Source organism: Hyla sarda, chromosome 4 (assembly GCF_029499605.1).
Source record: "Hyla sarda isolate aHylSar1 chromosome 4, aHylSar1.hap1, whole genome shotgun sequence".
Lineage (NCBI taxonomy): Eukaryota > Metazoa > Chordata > Amphibia > Anura > Hylidae > Hyla > Hyla sarda.
This window is the reverse complement of record NC_079192.1, coordinates 133,696,789-133,719,380: the sequence shown is the minus strand read 5'-3', so window position 1 is coordinate 133,719,380 and position 22,592 is coordinate 133,696,789. Positions and strand designations below refer to the sequence as shown.

General features: G+C 44.0%; 1 protein-coding gene across 1 annotated transcript in view; it reads right to left on the bottom strand.

The window, feature by feature from the left end:
* SLC27A2 (solute carrier family 27 member 2) overlaps positions 1-22,592 on the bottom strand; it is a 77,390-nt gene that overhangs the window by 9,912 nt on the left and 44,886 nt on the right. Inside the window, exons 5-7 of the mRNA XM_056569272.1 lie at positions 22,396-22,590; positions 2,499-2,589; positions 111-309 (exon numbers count right to left, since the gene is read on the bottom strand). Coding sequence (XP_056425247.1) covers positions 111-309; positions 2,499-2,589; positions 22,396-22,590 — 485 coding nt within the window. The remainder of the gene's footprint in view (positions 1-110; positions 310-2,498; positions 2,590-22,395; positions 22,591-22,592) is intronic.

Below are 22,592 nucleotides of genomic sequence, written 5' to 3'. Positions count from 1 at the left end.
AAATCTGGGCCAATGTCTACAATATATAGATCTGGGCCAATGTCTACAATATATAGATCTGGGCCAATGTCTACAATATATAGTTACAATAAATATTGTTACATAGTCACCTGAAAGTGTCTCCCACTCGGTCATGGAAATAGACAAATTTTTGCTGATCCACCATTAAAATATCCCCAGTATTAAAATACATGTCTCCTTTCCGGAACACATCCCTCAAGATCTTCTTTTCTGTATGAGACTTATCTCCAGCATAGCCACCAAAGGGAGAAAGGTTTGTGATCTTGCTGATAAGAAGTCCAGGCTGACCTAGCAGTATACAGAACAAGTGTCAAGAGTAAAATCTAATTAATAATAGACGCTTCTATGATAAACATTAGGGTTCTGTATCTGATCCTAACAACAAGAAGCAATTTATGATTTATCTCTCTGGCCCATTCACAGTAATCCTTAATGGCACCCATCTACCTGCTTTGCAAGGCAAATGTGAAAAAGCTCCATTCAAATTCATTGGGCCGGCCATAGTTCTCTACTAGAGATGAGCGAACTTACAGTAAATTCGATTTGTCACGAACTTCTCGGCTCGGCAGTTGATGGCTTTTCCTGCATAAATTAGTTCAGCTTTCAGGTGCTCCGATGGGCTGGAAAAGGAGGATACAGTCCTAGGAGACTCTTTCTGTATCCACCTTTTCCAGCCCACCGGAGCACCTGAAGGCTGAACTAATTTACGCAGGATAAGTCATCAACTGCCGAGCCGAGAAGTTTGTGACGAATCCAATTTACTGTATGTTCGCTCATCTCTATTCCCTACAGCCAGATGGCCTGGGGGAACTGCTGTGCTGGGAAGACCAGTAAAGGAGCACAGTGCTGCTATAAAGATTGTTAGGGGTCTCAGAAGTTATACCCACGCAGATCATAAAGTAATGGCATAGCCTAGTGATATCTGGGTTAAAACAAAAGATCACAGTTCATCCCATATGGGTTCTGTTTTTTTAAGGATCCATAAAAAATAGTCTTAGGCTAAGTTTCTACTTGTTTTTTATTTTTCTTGTTTTTTTTTAAACGGACAGAAAAACGTCAATTCTGCCGCATGGCATTTTTTCGGCCAAAAACGCTGCGGCCAGATGGTGGCTGTAAATCAATGAGAAATTGCAAAATTCTTTTTCCACTTGGCGTTTTTCAGTTTGGCATTTTTTTTAAATCCTTTTGGCGTTTTTTCCCCTCTTTTTTGGCGTTTTTCCGCTCCCTGGCGGTTTTGCAAAATCGCAGCATGTTGAGCCACTGGCGTTTTTCCCCCTGAAATCGTGGTGCTTTTCTTCCATAGAAGTCTATGGGAGTAAAAAACGCCAAGAAAAACGCCATGTGGGTTTTAACTTTGGTGTTTTTTCAGGTGGTTTTTATTCTCTTTTGGACTTTAGAAATCCAAAAAAGTGATGGAGATACCTTTTTTAATAAAATTTCGTAGGGTACCATTAAAAAAAAAAAAAGAGTAGTGATGTAAAAAATTGTATTTAACAAAATTTTTGATATTTTTAAACAGGGATCAATTTATGTGGGCGGGCAGGGCACTAAAAATATAGCCGACAATAATAAAAATTTAGTGTGTGTGTTTTTCACTTTTTATTCTTTATTTTTTAGGTGGTACTACTACTCCCAGCATGGAACACACACACTGTTTCATGATGGAGTAGTAGCACCTGCAGTTAAGGACAGATTACAGCAGGTGTCACGCCTGACATCCGCTGTGATCGTCCTTTCTATTGCAGAGATGTGGACCGGCTCTGTACAGCGCTCGCATCTTTGCACTATACTCCGGCCAGTGATATGAATAGAATATTTCCCTCTGAGAGGTGATTGGCTGCAACCATCCGGCCAATCCCCACTCTGGGTGGAAAATATGAATGAGTGATGTTCTATTCACATCACTGGCCGGAGTATAGTGCAGAGATGCGAGCGCTGTATAGAGCCGCTCCGCATCTCTGCTATATTATGGACGATCACATCGGGCGATATGTCTATTGTACATTAAAGGTACTACTTCTCCAATCATGAAACAGTGTGTTCCATGCTGGGAGTAGTAGTATTACCAAAAAAAATTCAAAAAAAGAGAGAAAAAAAAAGTGAAAACACACACTTTATTAAACATTTATTAAAATTTTGTTATAAAAAATATTAATTTCGTTAAATACACTTTCCATCACTACTGCATCCTTTTTTTTTTTTGGGTACCTAACAAATTTTGGGTACTAAAAAAAAACACCAAAGGGGCCAAAAATGCTATTTCCACACAAATGAAATAACGCCAGACGCAGGAAACTGCACTTTTTTCAAACCAAAAAACGCAGGACAAAAAACAAAGTAGAAACTTAGCCTCAGGGTGCCTCTAAATAGAACATACTCTTGGCACAATGTTCTTGCACCTAAGTGGGCCCCCTCAACCTCTGGGCCCCAGAAGCTGTATGGCTATAGTTATGCCAATAGATCCAAGCATTGCATACCCTTCTTTGCTTTGATACAACGTCCCTTGGCATCTTTCACAGCCTCATCATTTTCAATATCATATTTGATAAATTCATATGGTAATACTTTCTGTTAAAATAAAAACAGGCGAATTATAATTAGGGAATAAAGAAAAACATGGATTTGTATGTAAACATCGGCATTAGTAGAAATGTATCTAAGAAAACCAAAGAAACTAAACAGGATGTAAATATTCATTACGATGGACAAAACCAAGGTCATAATTGTAATGTTTACACTTGCTTCAAAGGGGTTATCCAGGATTAGAAAAACCATAACAGCTTTTTTCCACAAACAGTGCCACACCTGATCTTAGGTTGTGTGTAGTATTACAACTTGGCTCCATTCACTTCAATACCACACACAACCTAAGGACAAGTGTGGTGCTGTCTTTGAGATAACCCCTTAAAGGGGTATTCCAGGCAAAAACTTTTTTCATATATCAACTGGCTCCGGAAAGTTAAACAGATTTGTAAATTACTTCTATTAAAAAATCTTAATCCTTCCAATAGTTATTAGCTTCTGAATTTTTCTGTCTAACTGTTCAATGATGATGTCATGTCCCAGGAGCTGTGCATGATGGGAGAATATCCCCATAGGAACTGCACAGCTCCCGGGACGTGAGTCATCAGAAAGCAGTTAGACAGAAAACAGCAACTCAACTTCAGAAGCTAATAACTATTGGAATGATTAAGATTTTTTAACAGAAGTAATTTACAAATCTGTTTAACTTTCCGGAGCCAGTTGATATATAAAAAAAAGTTTTGGCATGGAATACCCCTTTAAGGACCAAGCCCATTTTCACCTTAAAGGGGTATTCCAGGAAAAACATTTTTTTTATATCAACTGGCTCCAGAAAGTTAAACATATTTGTAAATTACTTCTATTAAAAAATATTAATTCTTCCAATAATTATCAGCTTCTGAAGTTGAGTTGTTCTTTTCTGTCTGGCAAAAGTGCTCTCTGCTGCCATCTCTGCTTGTCTCGGGAACTGCACAGAGTAGAAGAGGTTTGCTATGGGGATTTGCTTCTACTCTGGACAGTTCCCGAAACAGGTGTCATCAGAGAGCACTTAGACAGAAAAGACCAACTTAACTTCAGCAGCTCATAAGTACTGAAAGGATGAGGATTTTTTAATAGAAGTAATTTACCAATCAGTTTAACTTTCTGGAGCCAGTTGATATGTGTATATATATTAGTTTTATCCTGGATAACCCCTTTAAATGGGCACTGTCAGATACAAAAACTTTTAATAAGTTGTAAAGCATGTAAAACCAATAGGTTTTGCAATTGCTTTCATTAGAACATTTTCAGCATTTCATACTGAAAAAGCCAGTCAAACAACTGCCCCCCCTGCCTGCATGGACACATACTAGTCCTGCTGTGTCCATGCGTCATCACATATGTCATGGACACACTTCCTTTATTAACAGCTGTGAGCACAGGGCTCATAGCTGGAGGGAAAATTCTCCCACTGTCAGCTTGTGTCCCGCTACTGTCAGTGAGGACAAGCTGGGAGTTTTAGTTTTGCTAATGCTAGGGGAGATGTGAGCAGACAGCATACTGAGGGAGGGGGCGGAGACCTGCACAGTGAGGCCACGCCCACTCCCTTTGAGAGGCATTCAGACTAGTGAGCTAAATTAAAAGTGTAAAAAAAATAAAAAAAAAGGTGCTAGACACATAAAAATTAGATGTACATGGTCAGGATAAGGTGCTGAGTGATATATTTAAAAAAATGTTTTTTGTTGGATCAGACGGGTACGCTTTAAGGACCCGAGCATTTTTTGCACATCTGACCACTGTCACTTTAAGCATTAATAACTCTGGGATGCTTTTACTTATGAATTTGATTCAGAGACTATTTTTTCGTGACCTATTCTACATTATGTAAGTGGTAAATTTTGTCCATACTTGCATAATTTCATAATGAAAAATTCTAATATTTCATGAAAAATTTGAAAATTTAGCATTTTTCGAACTTTGAAGCTCTCTGCTTGTAAAGAAAATAGACATTCCAAACAAATTATATATTGATTCACACATACAATATGTCTACTTTATATTGGCATCATGAAGTTGACATGTTTTTACTTTTGGAAGACATCAGAGGGCTTCAAAGTTCAGCAGCAATTTTCCAATTTTTCACAAAATGTTCTAAATCGGAACTTTTCAGGGACCAGTTCAGTTTTGAAGTGGATTTGAAGGGCATTTATATTAGAAGGGGTACAGTGAGCCTTAACACCCCACAGGTGTTTGATGACTTTTCGTTAAAGTCGGATGTGTAAATAAAAATGTTTTTCCCTAAAATGCTTGTTTTTCGCCAAATTTTACATTTTTACAAGGGGTAATAGGAGAAAATGCCCCCCAAAATTTGTAACCCCATCTTTTCTAAGTATGAAAATACCCAATGTGTGGACGTCAAGTGCACTGCGGGCGCACTACAATGCTCATAATGGAAGTAGTCAAATTTGGCTTTTGGAAAGCAAATTTTGCTGAAATGGTTTTTGGGGGGCATGTCGCATTTAGGAAGCCCCTATGGTGCCAGAACAGCAAAAAAACTAAACAAAACACATGGCATACTATTTTAGAAACTACACCGTAACATGAGGCACAGGGAGCCTTAACTCCCCACATGTGTTTGACAAATTTCCGCTAAAGTTGGACGTGAAAATAAAAAATCTAATTTTTTTCACTAAAATACTGGTGTTACCTCAAATTTTTCATTTTCACAAGGGGTAATAGGAGAAAATGCGCCCCCCCAAATATGTAACCTCATTGCTTCTGAGTATGGAAATACCCCATATGTGGATGTAAAGTGCTCTACGGGTGAACCACAATGCTCAGAAGAGAAGGAGTGCCATTGAGCTTTTGGAGAGAGAAATTGGTAGGAATAGAAGTGCATGTACAAAGCCCCCGTGGTGCCAGAACAGTGGATCCCCCACATGTGACCCCATTTTGGAAACTACACCCCTCACAGAATTTAATAAGGGGTGCAGTGAGCATTGATACCCTACTGGCGTTTGACAGCTTTTTGGAACAGTAGGCTGTGCAAATAATGAAAAATAAAATTTTTCATTTTCATGGACCACTGTTCCAAAAATCTGTCAGACACTCACTGTATCCCTTATTACATTCTGTGAGGGGTGTAGTTTCCAAAATGGGGTCACATGTTGGGGGGGGTCCACTGTTCTTGCACTATCGGGGCTTTGTAAACACACATGGCCTTCAATTTCGGACACATTCTCTCTCCAAAAGCCCAATGGCGCTCCTTCTCTTCTGAGCACTGTAGTTCGCCCGCAGAGCACTTTACATCCACATATGAGGTATGGTCTTACTCAGAAGAAATGGGGCTGCATATTTTGGGAGGGCTTTTTTCCTATTTTCCCTTGTGAAAATGAAAAATGTAGGGTAACACCAGCATTTTAGTGAAATTTTTTTTTCACATCCAAATTTAATGAAAATTCGTCAAACACCTGTGGGGTGTTAAGGCTTACTGTACCCCTTGTTACATTGCGTGAGTGGTGTAGCTTCCAAAATGGGGTCAAATGTGGGTATTTATTGTTTTGTGTTTATGTCAAAACCACTGTAAAATCAGCCACCCTTGTGCAAATCACCAATTTAGACCTCAAATGTACATTGTGCGCTCTCACTTCTGAGCCATGTTGTGCGTCGTAGAGCACTTTGCGTCCACATGTGGGGTATTTCCATAGGAGAAATTGCGTTACAAATTTTGGGGGTCATTTCTTCCTTTTACCGCTTGTGATAATTAAGAGTATGGGGAAACACCAGCATGCTAGCATATAAATAAAAATAGACTTTACACTAACATACTGGTGTAGGCCCCAACTTTACCTTTTAATAAAGGAGTAAAAGGAGAAAAAGCCCCCCAAAATTTGTAACGCAATTTCTCCCGAGTAAGGCTATACCCCATATGTGGCACTAAACTGTTGCCTTGAAATACGACAGGGCTCCAAAAAGAGAGAGCGCCATGCGCATTTGAGGCCTTAATTGGGGATTTGCTTCTGCCACCAAAATACCCTACGGCAGTGTTTCCCAAACAGGATGTCTCCAGCTGTTGCAAAACTCCAAGCATGCCTTGACAGTCAGTGGCTGTCCGGCAATACTGTGAGTTGTTGTTTTTTGGGGGGGGAAGAGAGACTGTGTAAGGGGGTGTATATGTAGTGTTTTATTTTTTTATTTTGTGTAGGTTTAGTGTAGTGTAGTGTTTTTTAGGGTACATTCACACAGGCGGGGGTTTACAGTGAGTTTCTCACTGGGGGTTTGAGCTGCGCCAGAAAATTTGCCGCATCTCAAACTTGCAGCAGAAAACTCGCTGTAAACTAGAGTTGCTCGCGAATATTCGCAATTCGAATTTTAATCGCGAATATCGCATATTGGCGAATTTGCGAATATTCCGAATATAGCATTATATATTTGTAATTACGAATATTCGTTATTTTTCGCATATGCAAAATTTTATGTGTATATGCGAAAATGTATGCGCATATTCTTGAATATTGATTCCTCCCTTATTTCATGGTATAGGGAACTGTGACTAGTGCATTAACTCTGATTTTTTTTTTTTGCTCATTGAAACCAATAGGCCTATTGTGGTCTATGGGGATCTCATGGCATATAAAACAGTAAGCTAAGAAGGACCGTTTCAGCAGCACAGTGGATGGGAGACCACCATGGGTTCTAGTCCCGGGGTGGGACAGAGTTTTACAGTGTTGTGGTTTAACTTTACTTTCCTGGAAAAGCAGCTGAGTTGCCCATAGCAATCAATCAGAGTGCATTTTTCACAAGGTCTCTGCAAAATGAAGGAAGCGATCTGATTGGTTGCTATGGGCAACTCAGAAACTTTTCCTGGAAAAGTTTCTGAGTTGCCCATAGCAACCAGATTACGCCCTTCATTTTTCAGAGGCCTTTTCAAACATGAAAGAAGCAATCTGATTGGTTGCTATGGGCAACTGCACAACTCTTCCTCTACACTGGTTTTGATGAATCTCCCCCATAGAGGGAGATTTATCAAAACCTGTCCAGAGGCAAAGTTTCCGAGTTGCCCATAGCAACCAATCAGATTGCTTCCTTCATTTTGCAGAGGCCTTGTGAAAAATGAAAGAAGCGATCCGATTGGTTGCTATGGGCAACTCAGCTGCTTTTCCAGGAAAATAAAGTTAAACTACAACACTGTAACACCCCGGGACTCGAACCCATGGTGGTCTCCCATTCACTGTGCTGCCAAGACGGTCCTGCTTAGCTTACTGCTTTACATGCTATGAGATCCCCATAGACCACAATGGGACTATTGGGTTCAATGAGCAAAAAATCACAGAGTTAATGCACTAGTCATAGTTCCCTATACCATTAAAGAAGGGAGGACTCAATATTCGCGAATATGCACATATGCGGAAGACCAGTGTAGAGGAAGAGTTGTGCAGTTTCCCATAGCAACCAGATTGCTTCCTTCATTTTTGAAAAGGCCTCTGAAAAATGAAAGAAGAGCTCTGATTGGTTGCTATGGGCAACTCAGAAACTTTTCCTCTGGACAGGTTTTGATAAATCATCAAAACCAGTGTGGTTTTGATAAATCATCAAAACCAGTGTAGAGGAAGAGTTGTGCAGTTGCCCATAGCAACCAATCAGATTGCTTCTTTCATTTTTGAAAAGGCCTCTGAAAAATAAAGGAAGTAGTCTGGTTGCTATGGGCAACTCAAACTTTTCCAGGAAAAGTTTCTGAGTTGCCCGTAGTCTGGTTGCTATGGGCAACTCAGAAACTTTTCCAGGAAAAGTTTCTGAGTTGCCCATAGCAACCAATCAGATCGCTTCTTTCATTTTGCAGAGGCCTTGTGAAAAAGGAAAGAAGCAATCTGATTGGTTGCTATGGGCAACTCAGCAGCGTTTCCGGGAGAGTAAAGTTAAGCCACACCACTGTAAAACCCTGTCCCACCCCGGGACTCGAACCCGTGGTGGTCTCCCATCCAAAATGCTGCCAAGATGCTTAGCTTATGCTTAGCATACTGTTTTACATGCCGTGAGATCCCCATAGACCACAATGGGCCTATTGGTTTCAATGGGCAAAAAAATCACAGAGTTAATGCACTAGTCACAGTTCCCTATACCATTAAAGAAAGGAGGACTCAATATTCGCGAATATGCGCATATATTTTCGCATATGCGCAAAAAAAACAAATATAACGAATATGCGAATTTCGCGAATATATGACGAATATTTGTCCATATATTCACGAAATATTGCGAATTCGAATATGGCCTATGCCGCACATCACTACTGTAAACCCCGCCCGTGTGAATGTGCCCTTTACATTCACATGGTGGGGGGAGTTAGGGCAAACCTTCAGCTGTTGCAGAACTACAACTCCCAGCATGGACAGACCATACATGCTGGGAGTTGTAGTTATACAACAGCTGGAGGCACACTGGTTGCATAACACACAGAGTTTGCTACTTAACTCAGTGTTTCGCAACCAGTGTGCCTTCAGCTGTTGCAAAACTACAACTCTGAGCATGCATTTACAGCCGAAGGGCATGCTGGGACTTGTAGTTATGTAAAGCTGGAGGCACACTACTGCAACTCCCAGCATGCCCATTGGTAGTTTGTGCATGCTGGGGTTGTAATTATGCAATTGCTGAAGGCACACTTTTTCATAGAAAAAATGTGCCTCAAGCTGCTGCATAACTACAAACCCCCACAGCAGGAGTCCTGATTCGTTGGCCGTTCCTGGATGACGAATCAGGACGATCGTGATTTGGCACCAGTGCCACCTAAATCCTGCTGCTATGGGGTGATAGGTGCCGTGTCGGACCCCCACAGGGGTTTGCACGGGGTGCCTGCTGAGGAGTACCGGAATTCCCATGGGCGTACATGTACGCCCTTAGGCCTTAAGTACCAGGACATCAGGGTGTACCCGTACACCCATGGTCCTTAAGGGATTAAAAGGGTTGTCCCATTTTGGCAATTCAACTTTTAGGCCACATCCAGCCTGTTTGTGACAGTCAGGGGTGGTCGGAGAAGCCAACAACAGCATAAGCAGGAAGTTATGCAATTTGCATATCTCCCATTGACTTTAATGGGAGTTGTGCAAATGGCGTACTTCTGCAATCTATGCTATTTACATAACTATGTGTGTGTATGTGTATATGAAGTATATACACTGCTCAAAAAATAAAGGGAACACTTAAACAACACAATGTAACTCCAAGTCAATCACACTGTGAAATCCCACTGTCCACTCAGGAAGCAACACTGATTGACAATCAATTTCACATGCTGTTGTGCAAATGGAACAGATAACAGGTTAAAATTATAGGCAATTAGCAACCCCCCCCCCCCCAATAAAGGAGTGGTTCTGTAGGTGGTGACCACAGACCACTTCTCAGTTCCTATGCTTCCTGGCTGATGTTTTTGTCGCTTTTGAATGCTGGCGGTGCTTTCACTCTAGTGGTAGCATGAGACGAGTCTACAACCCACACAAGGTAGTGCAGCTCATCTAGGATGGCACATCAATGCAAGCTGTTGCAAGAAAGTTTGCTGTGTCTGTCAGCGAAGTGTCCAGAGCAAGGAGGTACTACGAGGAGACGTGGAGGAGGCCAACAACCAGCAGCAGAACCACTACCTCCGCCTTTGTGCAAGGAGGAGCACTGCCAGAGCCCTGCAAAATTACCTCCAGCAGGCCACAAATGTGCATGTGTCCACTCAAACTGTCAGAAACGAACTCCATGAGGGTGGTATGAGGGCAGACGTTAACAAGGTGGGGGTTGTTCTTACAGTCCAACACCGTGCAGGACGTTTGCCATTTGCCAGAGAACACCAAGATTGGAAAATTCGCCACTGGGCCCTGTGCTCTTCACAGATGAAAGCAAGTTCATACTGAGCACATGTGACAGGAAGACATGTGACAAATGAGTCTGGAGACACCATGGAGAACATTCTGCTGCCTACAACATCCTCCAGCATGACCGGTTTGACGGTAGGTCAGTAACGGTGTGGGGTGACATTTCTTTGGGGGACGCACAGCCCTCCATGTGCTTGCCAGAGGTAGCCTGACTGCCATTAAGTACCGAGATGAGAGCCTCAGACCCCTTGTGAAACCAAATGCTGGTGCGGTTGGCCATGGGTTCCTCCTAATGCAAGACAATGCTAGACCTCATGTGGCGGGAGTGTGTCAGCAGTTCCTGCAAGAGGAAGGCATTGATGCTATGGGCTGGCCCGCCTGTTCCCCAGACCTGAATCCAATTGAGCGCATCTGGAACATCATGTCTCGCTCCATCCATCAACGACACGTTGCACCACAGACTGTCCAGGAGTTGGTGGATGCTTTAGTCCAGGTCTAGGAGGATATCCCTCAGGAGACCATCCGCCACCTCATCAGGAGCATGCCCAGGCATTGTAGGGAGGCCATAGAGGCACGTGGAGGCCACACACACTACTGAGCATCATTTTGACTTGTTTTAAGGACATTACATCAAAGTTGGATCAGCCTGTAGTTTGGTTTTCCATTTTGATTTTGAGTGTGACTCCATATCCAGACCTCCGTGGTTTGATAAATTAGATTTCCATTGATAATTTGTGTGTAATTTTGTTGTCAGCAAATTCAACTATGTAAAGACGAAAGTATTTCATACGAATAGTTCATAATTCATTCAGATCTAGGATGTGTTATCTTAGTGTTCCCTTTATTATTTTGAGCAGTGTATATATGTGTGCATGTGTGTGTAGTGTGTAGATCTATGTAAATACTCTGTATGTAATTGACAACCTCTTTGAACAATAAACTAGATCTATTCTTCACAGTATGGAACCCATAGGATTCTAACAATGTACTGAATACCTTAAATGACCTGGCCAATAATTAAACTTTGTCACCCTACCTGCTCCCTTATCGTCCACACACACTACCCTTTTCTTACCTTTATATGTCTATTTATTTTACCTTTCACTTTTTATCGCAGTTACATGAACAGAGGTTTAAAGATTTGTTTTGTTTCACAAGTTTGATCTTGAATGAACAATATTGGAAACTCACAATTTTCAGTTATTTAATCAAACTAATAAATATTAAAACAAACTATTTTTATGTGAGTATAAAATAATAATATTTAACCCCTTAAGGACCGGAGGTTTTTCCGTTTTTTGCTCCTTGCCTTTAAAAAATCATAACTCTTTCAAATTTACACCTAAAAATCCATATGATGGCTTATTTTTTGCGCCACCAATTCTACTTTGTAATGACATCAGTCATTTTGCCCAAAAATCTATGGTGAAGCGGGAAAAAAAATCATTGTGCGACAAAATTGAAAAAAAAAAACCGCTGTTTTGTAAATTTTGGGGGCTTCCGTTTCTACGTAGTACATTTTTCGGTAAAAATGACACCTGATATGTATTCTGTAGGTCCATACAATTAAAATGATACCCTACTTATATAGGTTTGATTTTGTCGGACTTCTGGAAAAAATCATAACTACATGCAGGAAAATTAATACGTTTAAAATTGTCATCTTCTGACCCCTATAACTTTTTTATTTTTCCGTGTATGGGGCGGTATGAGGGCTCATTTTTTGCGCCGTGATCTGAAGTTTTTAACGGTACCATTTTTGCATTGATAGGACTTATTGATCATTTTTAAATGATATAAAAAGTGACCAAAAATGCACTATTTTGGACTTTGGAATTTTTTTGCGCGCACGCCATTGACCGAGCGGTTTAATTAATGATATATTTTTATAATTCGGACATTTCCGCACGCGGTGATACCACATATGTTTATTTTTATTTTTATTTACACTGTTTTTTTTTTTATTGGAAAAGGGGGGTGATTCAAACTTTTAATAGGGGAGGAGTTAAATGATCTTTATTCACTTTTTTTTTGCAGTGTTATAGCTCCCATAGGGACCTATAACACTGCACACACTGATCTTCTATGTTGATCACTGTTTCTCATAAGAAACCAGTGATCAACGATTCTGCCGCATGACTGCTCATGCCTGGATCTCAGGCACTGAGCAGTCATTCGGCGATCGGACAGCGAGGAGGCAGGAAGGGGCCCTCCCGCTGTCCTGTCAGCTGTTCGGGATGCCGCGATTAGCCGCGGCTATCCCGAACAGCCCGACTGAGCTAGTCGGGAACTTTCACTTTCAGCCGCGCGGCTCAGCTCTGAGCGCGCGGCTAAAGGGTTAATAGCGCGCGGCGCCGCGATCGGCGCTGCGCGCTATTAGAGGCGGGTCCCGCCTCTAATAGCGGGTCACTATGACGCCGGGCCCGCTGTGATATGACGCGGGGTTACTGTGTAACCCCGCGTTATATCGGGAGAGCAGGACCAAGGACGTACCGGTACGTCCTTGGTCCTTAAGGGGTTAAAGGGGTACTCCGGTGAAAAACTTTTTTTTTTTTTTTAAATCAACTGGTGCCAGAAAGTTAAACAGATTTGTAAATTACTTCTATTAAAAAAATCTTAATCCTTCTTGTACTTATTAGCTGCTGAATACTACAGCGGAAATTCTTTTCTTTTTGAAACACAGAACTGTCTGCTGACATCATGAGCACAGTGCTCTCTGCTGACCATCTCTGTTCATTTTAGGAACTGTCTAGAACAGCATATGTTTGCTATGGGGATTTCCTTTTACTCTGGACAAAAAGGACAGATGTCAGCAGAGAGCACTGTGGTCATGATGTCAGCAGACAGCTCTGTGTTTCAAACAGAAAAGAATTTCCAATGTAGTATTCAGCAGCTAATAAGTACAGGAAGGATTACAAATTTTTAATAGAAGTAATTTGCAAATCTGTTTAACATTCTGGCACCAGTTGATTTAAAAAAAAAAAAAAAGTTTTTCACCAGAGTACCCCTTTAAATGACTTTTTTTTTAAAACTTTTTACTTGTCCTGTCTATGAAACATAAACAGAAATTACATTAAAAAACACAAGAAAAAAGTTCTACAGCTGGAAGCAGTAGAAAAAAAAAAACACTTATGTTGAACACAAGCCAGAATACAAGGAACAAATTACTAATACAGATACAAAACTAGACCAGGAATGTAACCGACCAGTACAGACAAATAACTAGAGAAACAGAACACGGTAGAAGCTCCACAGGACAGAAGTTATAAGCCATGACTATGCAAAGTGCATGTATGCCCAGACACAGACAAGAGGGCAAGATAAAAGCTAAAGGCCTGAAATAACCCCTCCTAGCTGCCGATTGGTCCAAAACTGTAACTCTTACCTGACCAGGGAGAAAAATACATAGACTGGTCAGGTACACTCATTACAACAGCCAGATTAAAAGAAATCAATGCCTTGTTGACTCAGCTTAAAGGGGTACTCAACAACTAGACATCTTATCCCCTATCCAAATGATAGGGGATAAGATGTCTGATCGCCGGGGTCCCGCCGCTGGGGACCCCCGCAATCAGACATCTTATCCCCTATCCTTTGGATAGAGGATAAGATGTCTAGGGGTAGAGTACCCCTTTAAAGAGCATGGAGGTACAAAAATGTGATTTTACAAATTAAACTTGCTAACTAATTTCAAGCCACATGAGCCCTTACTAGTTTCAAGTATCAGTTGGGAGGAGAGTAAAAAATTTTTGGTAATACAAAAAAAAAAAAAAAACAGACAAGGGAAATGCTCCAGGCATATGCCTTTGGGAAAGGAGACACCATGAGTAAAATAGCTAAAATTAAGGATTATGGTTAATGGAAGAGATACACAAAAAAGAATTGGCTGGGGGCATGCCTAGCCATGCTACGGTGAAGATGTGCCCGAAGTGAAGTCCATCCCTGACCGTTTGTACGAGGGTCCCCAGCCTGTCATTATGCCTACCAGGACGAACAAAAAGGCCTCTAAAGCTACCGGAACCCCTGCCGGACGTGGAGCGCCCATTAAGAACTTTTTTACCGTAAAGGGTCCGGAGCCTTCAGCCGGCCGGGTGCCATCTTCAGTGACGAGGTCCTCCCCATCCCTGCCACCGGAACTCTGCATGGCAGAGCGGAGCGGTCCCTCGGCTTCAGCGCAGCTGCCAGAAGACGCCGCGAGCACTCCTGCTGCTCCCGCTGTCCACCTCTTGGACCTGGACTCCCCGGATTGCAGCGCTCTGGTCTTGGAGTGCTCTCCGGCACCGCAGCCCCCTCAGTGTGAGGAGGTAAGGCCCCCCTCTCGGCCACAATCTCCAGACTGGCCGTCTCTCCCCCTTCTTCTGAGGAGCAGGCTCGGGCCCCGGTCGCCCCGAACGCAGGGACAGGGGACTCTCTGCACGCTGCTCCCCCGTCCTGCTGGCGGTCTCCCCTGCTGTAGCTGGAGGAGACTGCCGAAATGGCTACTGTGGCCCCTTCTCCCCCCTCACCTCCGATGGGGGCGGCCCCCCCTCCCATGCTGTGTGCCTCTCCCCTCCTGTTTGGATCACGGGACCATGATGCAGGAGCTCCACCACACTTGGAGCTATCAGCTGCACCCCTGCACGCTGGATCCCCTCAGCTGGAGGTTGGAGCCTGTGTGAGGGCCCTGGACCCCTTTGCACCACCTGAATCCCCCACTGTGGGTCTTGTCGGCTCACCAAGCCCCTCCTGGGACTCCGCCAGCGCTACCTCTTGGCCCCTCTCTGAATTGGAACCCCATCTGCGTGGGTCTCCCGCCAGCATCCACCCCATGTCGACCCCCACCATTCTCCTCGAGTCGTCGGGCTGCTCCAATGGCTCCATTGCCAGTGGCCTCTGCACATCCTTCCCACAACTGAGGCTTTGCATATTTTGAGTGGACACCCTGAGCTGCGGGCTCTACTCTCACTGCTGCCCTCCAAACAGGATCTCTCCTCCCTAGCCTCCGATCTTAAAAATGCGTGGAGACAAGACCTCAATGAAGTGCAGCAAGAGGTTTCTGCATTATCTACTACTGTACAAGACCTGCAATCCTTCCGCCTTTCTGTCCAGAGCCAGGTGGAGGAACTACAGGGTGCGCTTGCCAAGCATTCTCGTCATCAAGTACTCCTGCACTCTCAGTTCGATGATTTGGAAAACCGAAACTGCAGGAATAATATTCGCCTGCGCGGCTTGCCTGAATCGGTCCGTCCTGCTGACTTAACCCCTGTTCTTACAGAACTTTTCAACTCTATTTTGGGCCGGCCCCCTAGAACACCCATTGAGATCGACAGAGGTCACCGAGCGCTACGCCCTCATGAGTGCTGACCCCCTTAAGCCGCGAGATGTCATCTGCCACATCCACTACTATACACTTAAAGAGACTATTCTGCAGAGGGCCAGACAGATGCATGACCTGGACTATGAGGGTTCCCATCTCGCCCTGTTTCCAGACCTCTCCCATCACACTCTGCGACAGAAGGCGACCCTGATACCCCTTGTAGCGGTTCTGCAAGCCCGTGACATCCTACACTGCTGGGGCTTCCCGTTCTCCCTGTCCGTTCGCATGGACGATAAAATAGTGACACTCCGGCACCCAGTGGACCTCCCTCTATTCCTTCGAACATTGGGACTCTCCCCGCTAACTCTGCCACAATGGGAAGAACTTCTACACGACCCATTTCTCTCTTCTGCTTCTGAGGCGCCTGTTGGAGTGGTGTCTGCCCTGCGCCCACCTACTACTCCGCGCCCCCAGCGTTCCATATGGCGCCAGCACAGCACATCTAGATCGGAAAAGGGTAAAGATTTTGTACGGCTTCCACAAGCAGAGATCACATGAGGTGTGCTTACAAGAAACCCACCTGCGCGCTGATCAACTGACAGGCTTCCGGAATAGGTATTATCCCTCCTGGTTCCATAGTAGTTCTCCATCCCAAAAGGTGAAGGGGGTCGCCATATTTTTCCACAAGTCCCTAGCGGTCCACATACTGGACTCGCGTACTGACAATGATGCCAGATATGTCTTTGTCAAATGCGCTATACAAGGCAGGGAATACACGTTTGTATCCATCTATGCCCCAAATCATGGTCAACGTACTTTCCTTGACAAGATGCTGGAGGATCTTACTGCCTTCTCCCAGGGCTCCTTGATAGTATGTGGTGACCTTAATGTGGCCCTCAATCCCTCCCTGGATACGTCCTCGGGCTCTAGTGCACTCTCCTACGCTGCGCTGAATGGAATCAAATGCTCCTTACATAGACAGCAGCTGTGCGATTCATGGCGTTTACGCCACCCTGCAGACCGTGACTATACCTTTTATTCGCACGCGAGGGGAGTGTACTCTAGGCTTGATTACGTGTTCCTGTCACATCGTCTCCTTCCTACCCTGGGCTCTGCTGTCATTGACCCGATGATATATTCCGACCATGCAGCGGTTTCCTGCTCTCTTCACCTCCCAGCGTTACCTAAAGGGGAATTCACCTGGCGACTGAATGAGACGCTTCTTTTGGATACACCGTGCTTAACGGATCTTAAAGCGACAGTTGCTGAGTTCGTCTCTATGCATGCTTCTGACTCCACCCCTCCGCAATCCCAATGGGAAGCGTTGAAATGCGTCCTTTGTGGTGTTCTGATCCGACATGGAGCCAGGCGTAAGCGAGAGGCGGCTCATAAACTGGCGGTCCTTATGGACAGGCTTCATGTCCTTGAGGCCTCCCACAAGAGATCTCTGGTGGAGGACTTTCTATGCGAGCTCCTTTTTAGGTGTGCAAGGAGATGCAGACACCGATAGAACATAAACACAACCGCTATGGACAAATTTGCTGTGCCTCCAGGTATGAATGGGGCAACAAATCGGGTAGGATGTTGGCAAGGGCATTACGAGACAAAAGGGCTGCCATGTTCATCCCCTCCATTAGGTCCCCTGCTGGGCGGCTTGAACACCTTACCTCCTCGTTTTTAGACTGTTTTCGTGACTATTATGAGCAACTCTGTAACCTGACAGGGCCCACACCGATTAGACCCTCTGCCTCCCCGGACATTATTGAATTTCTGCGAAAGACAGCTCTACCCTCCCTGCCCTCTGAGACCCTAGCTGCCCTGGAAAGCCCTTTCACCTCCGAAGAATTGGAAGTGGCCATTTCCTCATCCCCTTCTGGGAAGTCGCCGGGCCTGGACGGCTACACCGCCCGTTTCTATAAGCTTCTTCAGTCCGAGTTATCCCCCCCTCTTCTTGCAGCCTTTAATGAGGTCTCTCCGGTTTTACATTTCCCTCCCTCCTCTCTTTCCGCCTTCATTACAGTCATACCAAAGGAGGGCAAAGATCATAATCTTTGTCCCAGTTACCGCCCAATCTCCCTTCTCAATGTCGACACTAAACTGTATGCAAAAGTCTTGGCCCTGCGTCTGAATCCCCTGCTGGTCTCCCTGATCCACCCGGACCAAGTTGGTTTTATATCTTCCCGTGAGGCAAGGGACAATACGCTTAAAATGTTTTCTCTGCTTCACCATGCTGAGGCCACTTAATTCCCATGTATGGTGTTGTCTCTTGATGCCGAAAAGGATTGGAGATTCCTGCAGGGCGTTCTGGAACATCTGGGTTTGGGTCCCGTCACAGTGGGCCGCATCTTGGCTCTCTATCACAATCCCACCACAAGAGTGCGTATAAATGGCTCCCTTTCTCGCCCCCTGCAGATCCGTAATGGTACCCGCCAGGGTTGTCCCCTGTCCCCACTCCTTTATGTCTTAGTCATGGAACACCTGCTGCAGGCCATCCGGGCTCATCCGGACATCCGGGTCAAGGACATGCACTTTAAATGCTCTGCTTTTGCGGATGACCTACTCTTGTATATCTCCGCACCGGAATCCTCTCTCCCTGCTCTTTTGGGGGTTCTGGATGAGTTCGGGGGTCTCAGTAACTATAAAATAAACTGCTCCAAAAGTGTTGCTATGAATGTATCCCTTGACCCTCTATTGGTTCAGAGATTGTGTAATTTGTTCCCGTTCTCTTGGCATCCCACTTCCTTTACGTATCTCGGAATTCAGATACCACGGGATCTCGCTCGGGTCGTTGACCTGAACCGGATACCTCTGATTACTGCCTTTAAGGGAGACTTGAGGAAGTGTGATCGCAAGGACTTTTCATGGCTGGGGCACATAAATATCATAAAAATGAATCTCCTCCCCCATCTCCTGTATCTATTTCAAACCCTACCCATGTCATTGTCCCGTGCAATTTTCCGACCCCTCGCAAGTCTGTTCACCAACTTTGTCTGGTCTCACTCCCGTCACCGTGTTGCTAGGACCACCCTGATTCAGCCGAAATGGGAAGGGGGGCCTGGCTTTCCCGGACCCCTACTCTAATTATCTAGTAGCCGCGGCTGCTCGGATTCTTGATAGCTTTCATCATACCACCACGAAACTATGGGTCAGCATCAAGCGGGCACTCTCCCCATTTCCGTTCACTGCCCTGCCATGGATTAGTCTGGCGTTTTGGACCAGACAATCCTTATCCTCCCTCCCGTTCCTGTCTAGGACCCTTTTTCACGTTTGCCACCAACATCTGTACAAATCCTTTCTTTTTCAGCCCCTTGGTCCCATGTTTCCGTTGGTTGGCAATCCTGACATCCAACCGGGACTATCGTCTGGGGACTTTCTATGGTCTGACCCGGCCTCCCCCTTCCTGATTGTTAAGGTTCTGCACTCTGCCACTCTGAAATCTTTCGCAGAAATTGTAGGTGACCAGGCTCCCTCCCCACTTAGCTTATTCCACTACATGCAGCTGCAACACTTTTATAACACTTGGTGTTCTCAAGGGGATTTCCATAGAGATCTGACCTCCTTTGAACACTTATGTCTGACCTCTGACATACCTAGTCACTTGGTCTCGCAATTGTATGCCCTGCTACTACCTAAATCCCCTGGCACTCTTCTCTCTTATCAACAAGCATGGGTTCGAGAGCTTGGCCACGCCCCCTCCGTCCCTGACTGGGACATTTCTTTCCTGATGTGTCATAAAGCCTCGATAGCTATGGCTCTTCAGGAGACCAACTACAAATTGCTGTCTCGTTGGTACAGGGTTCCGTCCCTGCTCCACCGGTTCTATCCCATAGTTCCCGACACGTGTTGGCGGTGTGGCCAAGCAGGGGGCACCTTGATACATATCTGGCTTTCTTGTCCTGTATTGGAGGCCTTCTGGCGGGAGGTTAGCTCCCTTATTGGAACCATCACGGGGGTTCACTTTCAACAGACACCACAAGTTCTGTTACTCTCTATGCTGCCGGGCTCCCCTAGATCCTTGAAAAAGGGTCTGACAGGACTGATATTGGCAGCGGCTAGGAGTGTGATACCTAGGAGGTGGAAGTCTCCTTCTCCTCCAACAGTAACTGATTGGCTCAAGGAAGTACTCCACATTCAGGGCCTGGAAGAAGGCTTGTCGGAACTCAATGGCCATAGTGATAGATACCTAATGCGCTGGCGTCTCTGGCATGACTTTGCTTTCTCGCCTCAATTCCTGCAGTTTGGCATATCTTCTTCTTCTCTTACTGCACACACTGTGTAATCTCCTATTTTCCCCCTGTCCCTTTCTCCTCCTTCCTCTGGTCTCTTCCTGGCACCCCCTCACTTCTTTCCCCTTTTCTGCTCGCTCTAGTCCCCTCCTCCCTTCATCCCTTCCCCGGTTTCAGGTTTTACCTCAGCAGTTTGGAATGTTCTAAGTGATATTCTTCCGATTTTTTGAGTTAAATGGATAGGCTAGTATGTGCATACCTTCTCCCTATCATTACATCACCATTATCTGATTTATTGTCTGTTTTATTGCCCCTCCTGCGTGAGGTGGTTTTGTCTATGTATTGTATCCAGATACTCTCATAAATCCACGGCAATAACTGTTTGTACCTTGCCTTGACACCATACCTGCTCGTTCAATAAAGCGTTGAATTTGAAAGAAAAAAAGAATTGGCTATAGAGTGTGTGGTGAAGAATTTATATAATTAAAACATAATATAATTAACATTTTCATGCTGTCTGTGATTCAGACAGCATGAAAATTATGACAGGCCTTTAATATATTTGTGGTTTGCTGATAGGGGATGGATTGGTGTGGTGGTTTAAGTGTATTTGTGAGTACAGCGCTTAGGTATCTCAGGCGCTCCCACAGACAATGCATGGAGCGCGTGCCAACCCACCGCTCTATGCATCTGGGACAAATAGGGCTTTGCAACAACTGTAAGCAAGTTCTGTTGACTCCGGTTACTATGGTTGTTGTAAATAGCAAGATATAACATCTCTATTACAGAGGCTGTATATCAAGATTATTACTCAGCACAAATGAAAACAGAGACTCCAATATAAAGTCATGAACTACTATATATACTGGTTATGTAAAGGAGATCCAGGAGGGCTGACAAAAGAAGGGGTGTTGCGCTTGCCGCACACTAACTCGTGGAGAGTGAGTGAACACAGACCACAAAGAAAAAAAAAATAAAACTTTATTTTGGTAATTAGGACAGTACATTTCTAAAGGATTAATCCTTTCTTTGTCAGGTGAAATTATTGAATATTATAAGTATGCAACAGTTTATATAGACATGAAACCACAAGGATAACTTAGGAAGTAATGGTGACCCTCGGGTCAGAGTGACATATTGACCGTGTGAAAGCCAAAAACACAAACATAGAAAAAATTTAGTACCAGGCTATAAAAAAATTGCAATATACATAAGAATTAAAGAAGTAAAAACGTAGTTCACAACTTTGAGTGTAGCTGGGTTTTGTATATGTTTTTAATGTATGTAGTTAATCTACACATAAATGAGGTATACAGGCTATGGGGAGGACTAGCAAGTGTGCCACTAATGCCCATAAGGTGACACAAGTAGTATAGACAAAATAGTAGCAACACTCATGTCTTGTATGAACTGTATATATTTCTTTACTAGCTGAGTACCCGGCGTTGCCCGGTTTTTCCTTCCTAATCCTTGTTGGGGAGGAAAATAAAGAAAGGAGGAAGCTTTTGACTTCATATCCCGTCCTCACATATTGTTGTCATATCCCAACCCCATATCCCGACCTCCTATCCCGACCTCCTATCCCGACCTCCTATCCCGACCTCCTATCCCGACCTCCTATCCCGACCTCCTATCCCGACCTCCTATATGTGTACCAGGTATTGAAATATCTCCAGCCGTTATGTGGGAACATATGTGGGAACATACATTTTCCATTGATTTGCATGGGACTTTAAACAAAAAGCCCGACCCTCACAAATGGGGGTAGTTAAGGGTTAAATTAACTGTCCTATATTTTAAGTGGACATATAAGTAACATGTGACCAAGTATTATGGAAATATCTCCAGCCGTTTGGAAGTTATGCAGTAACCTATATTTCCCATAGACTTGTATGGGACTTTAATCCCTAAAGGACTCAGCGTTTTTCCGTTTTTGCATTTTCATTTTTTCCTCATCACCTTCTAAAAATCATAACGCTTTCAATTTTGCACCTAAAAATCCATATGATGGCTTATTTTTTGCGCCAGCAATTCTACTTTGTAGCTAAGTTTTTGATTATTTTTATGTATACTGCAATTGTTATGGTCTGTAAGTAAATCTTTTCTAGGTTTGTGTTTTGGACAGTCAATTTCCGGTCAATATTTCACTCTACCCGAAGGTCACCTTTACTCTTGGCAGTATCCTCATGTTTTTTTTGCGTGTATAAACTGTTGTAAATTTTATTCTTCATTGAACCTGACAAAGAAAGGGCTAAACCTTTAAAAACATGTTGTCCCAATTACCAAAATAAACAGCTTTAATATTTTTCTCCATGGTCTGTGTTTGGCCACGAACCATGGCACCAAATAAAAAACACACACTTGCCTGTGTCTTCCTGGGATCTCCTTCACTCCTCTGAACTGACTGCTCCATTGAATATCGGTCCACATGTAGGTGTTGTGCCCTGAGCTTAACACCTTTATATACCTTTTACATACCAGGCTTTTAGAAACTTACCTTGTAGAATGAATTTACTCTTCCCACAGCACCAACTGTGTTGGTGTAGTTCAAGAAGAGAACATTTCCTTCAGTAGCTGCATAAAACTCATACATTTGAACGTCACCAAATCTTCTCAGAAACTCACTCCATACATCAGTCCGCAGACCATTACCAATAGCCATCCGGACATTATGCGAGGCATCATCATCTGTCT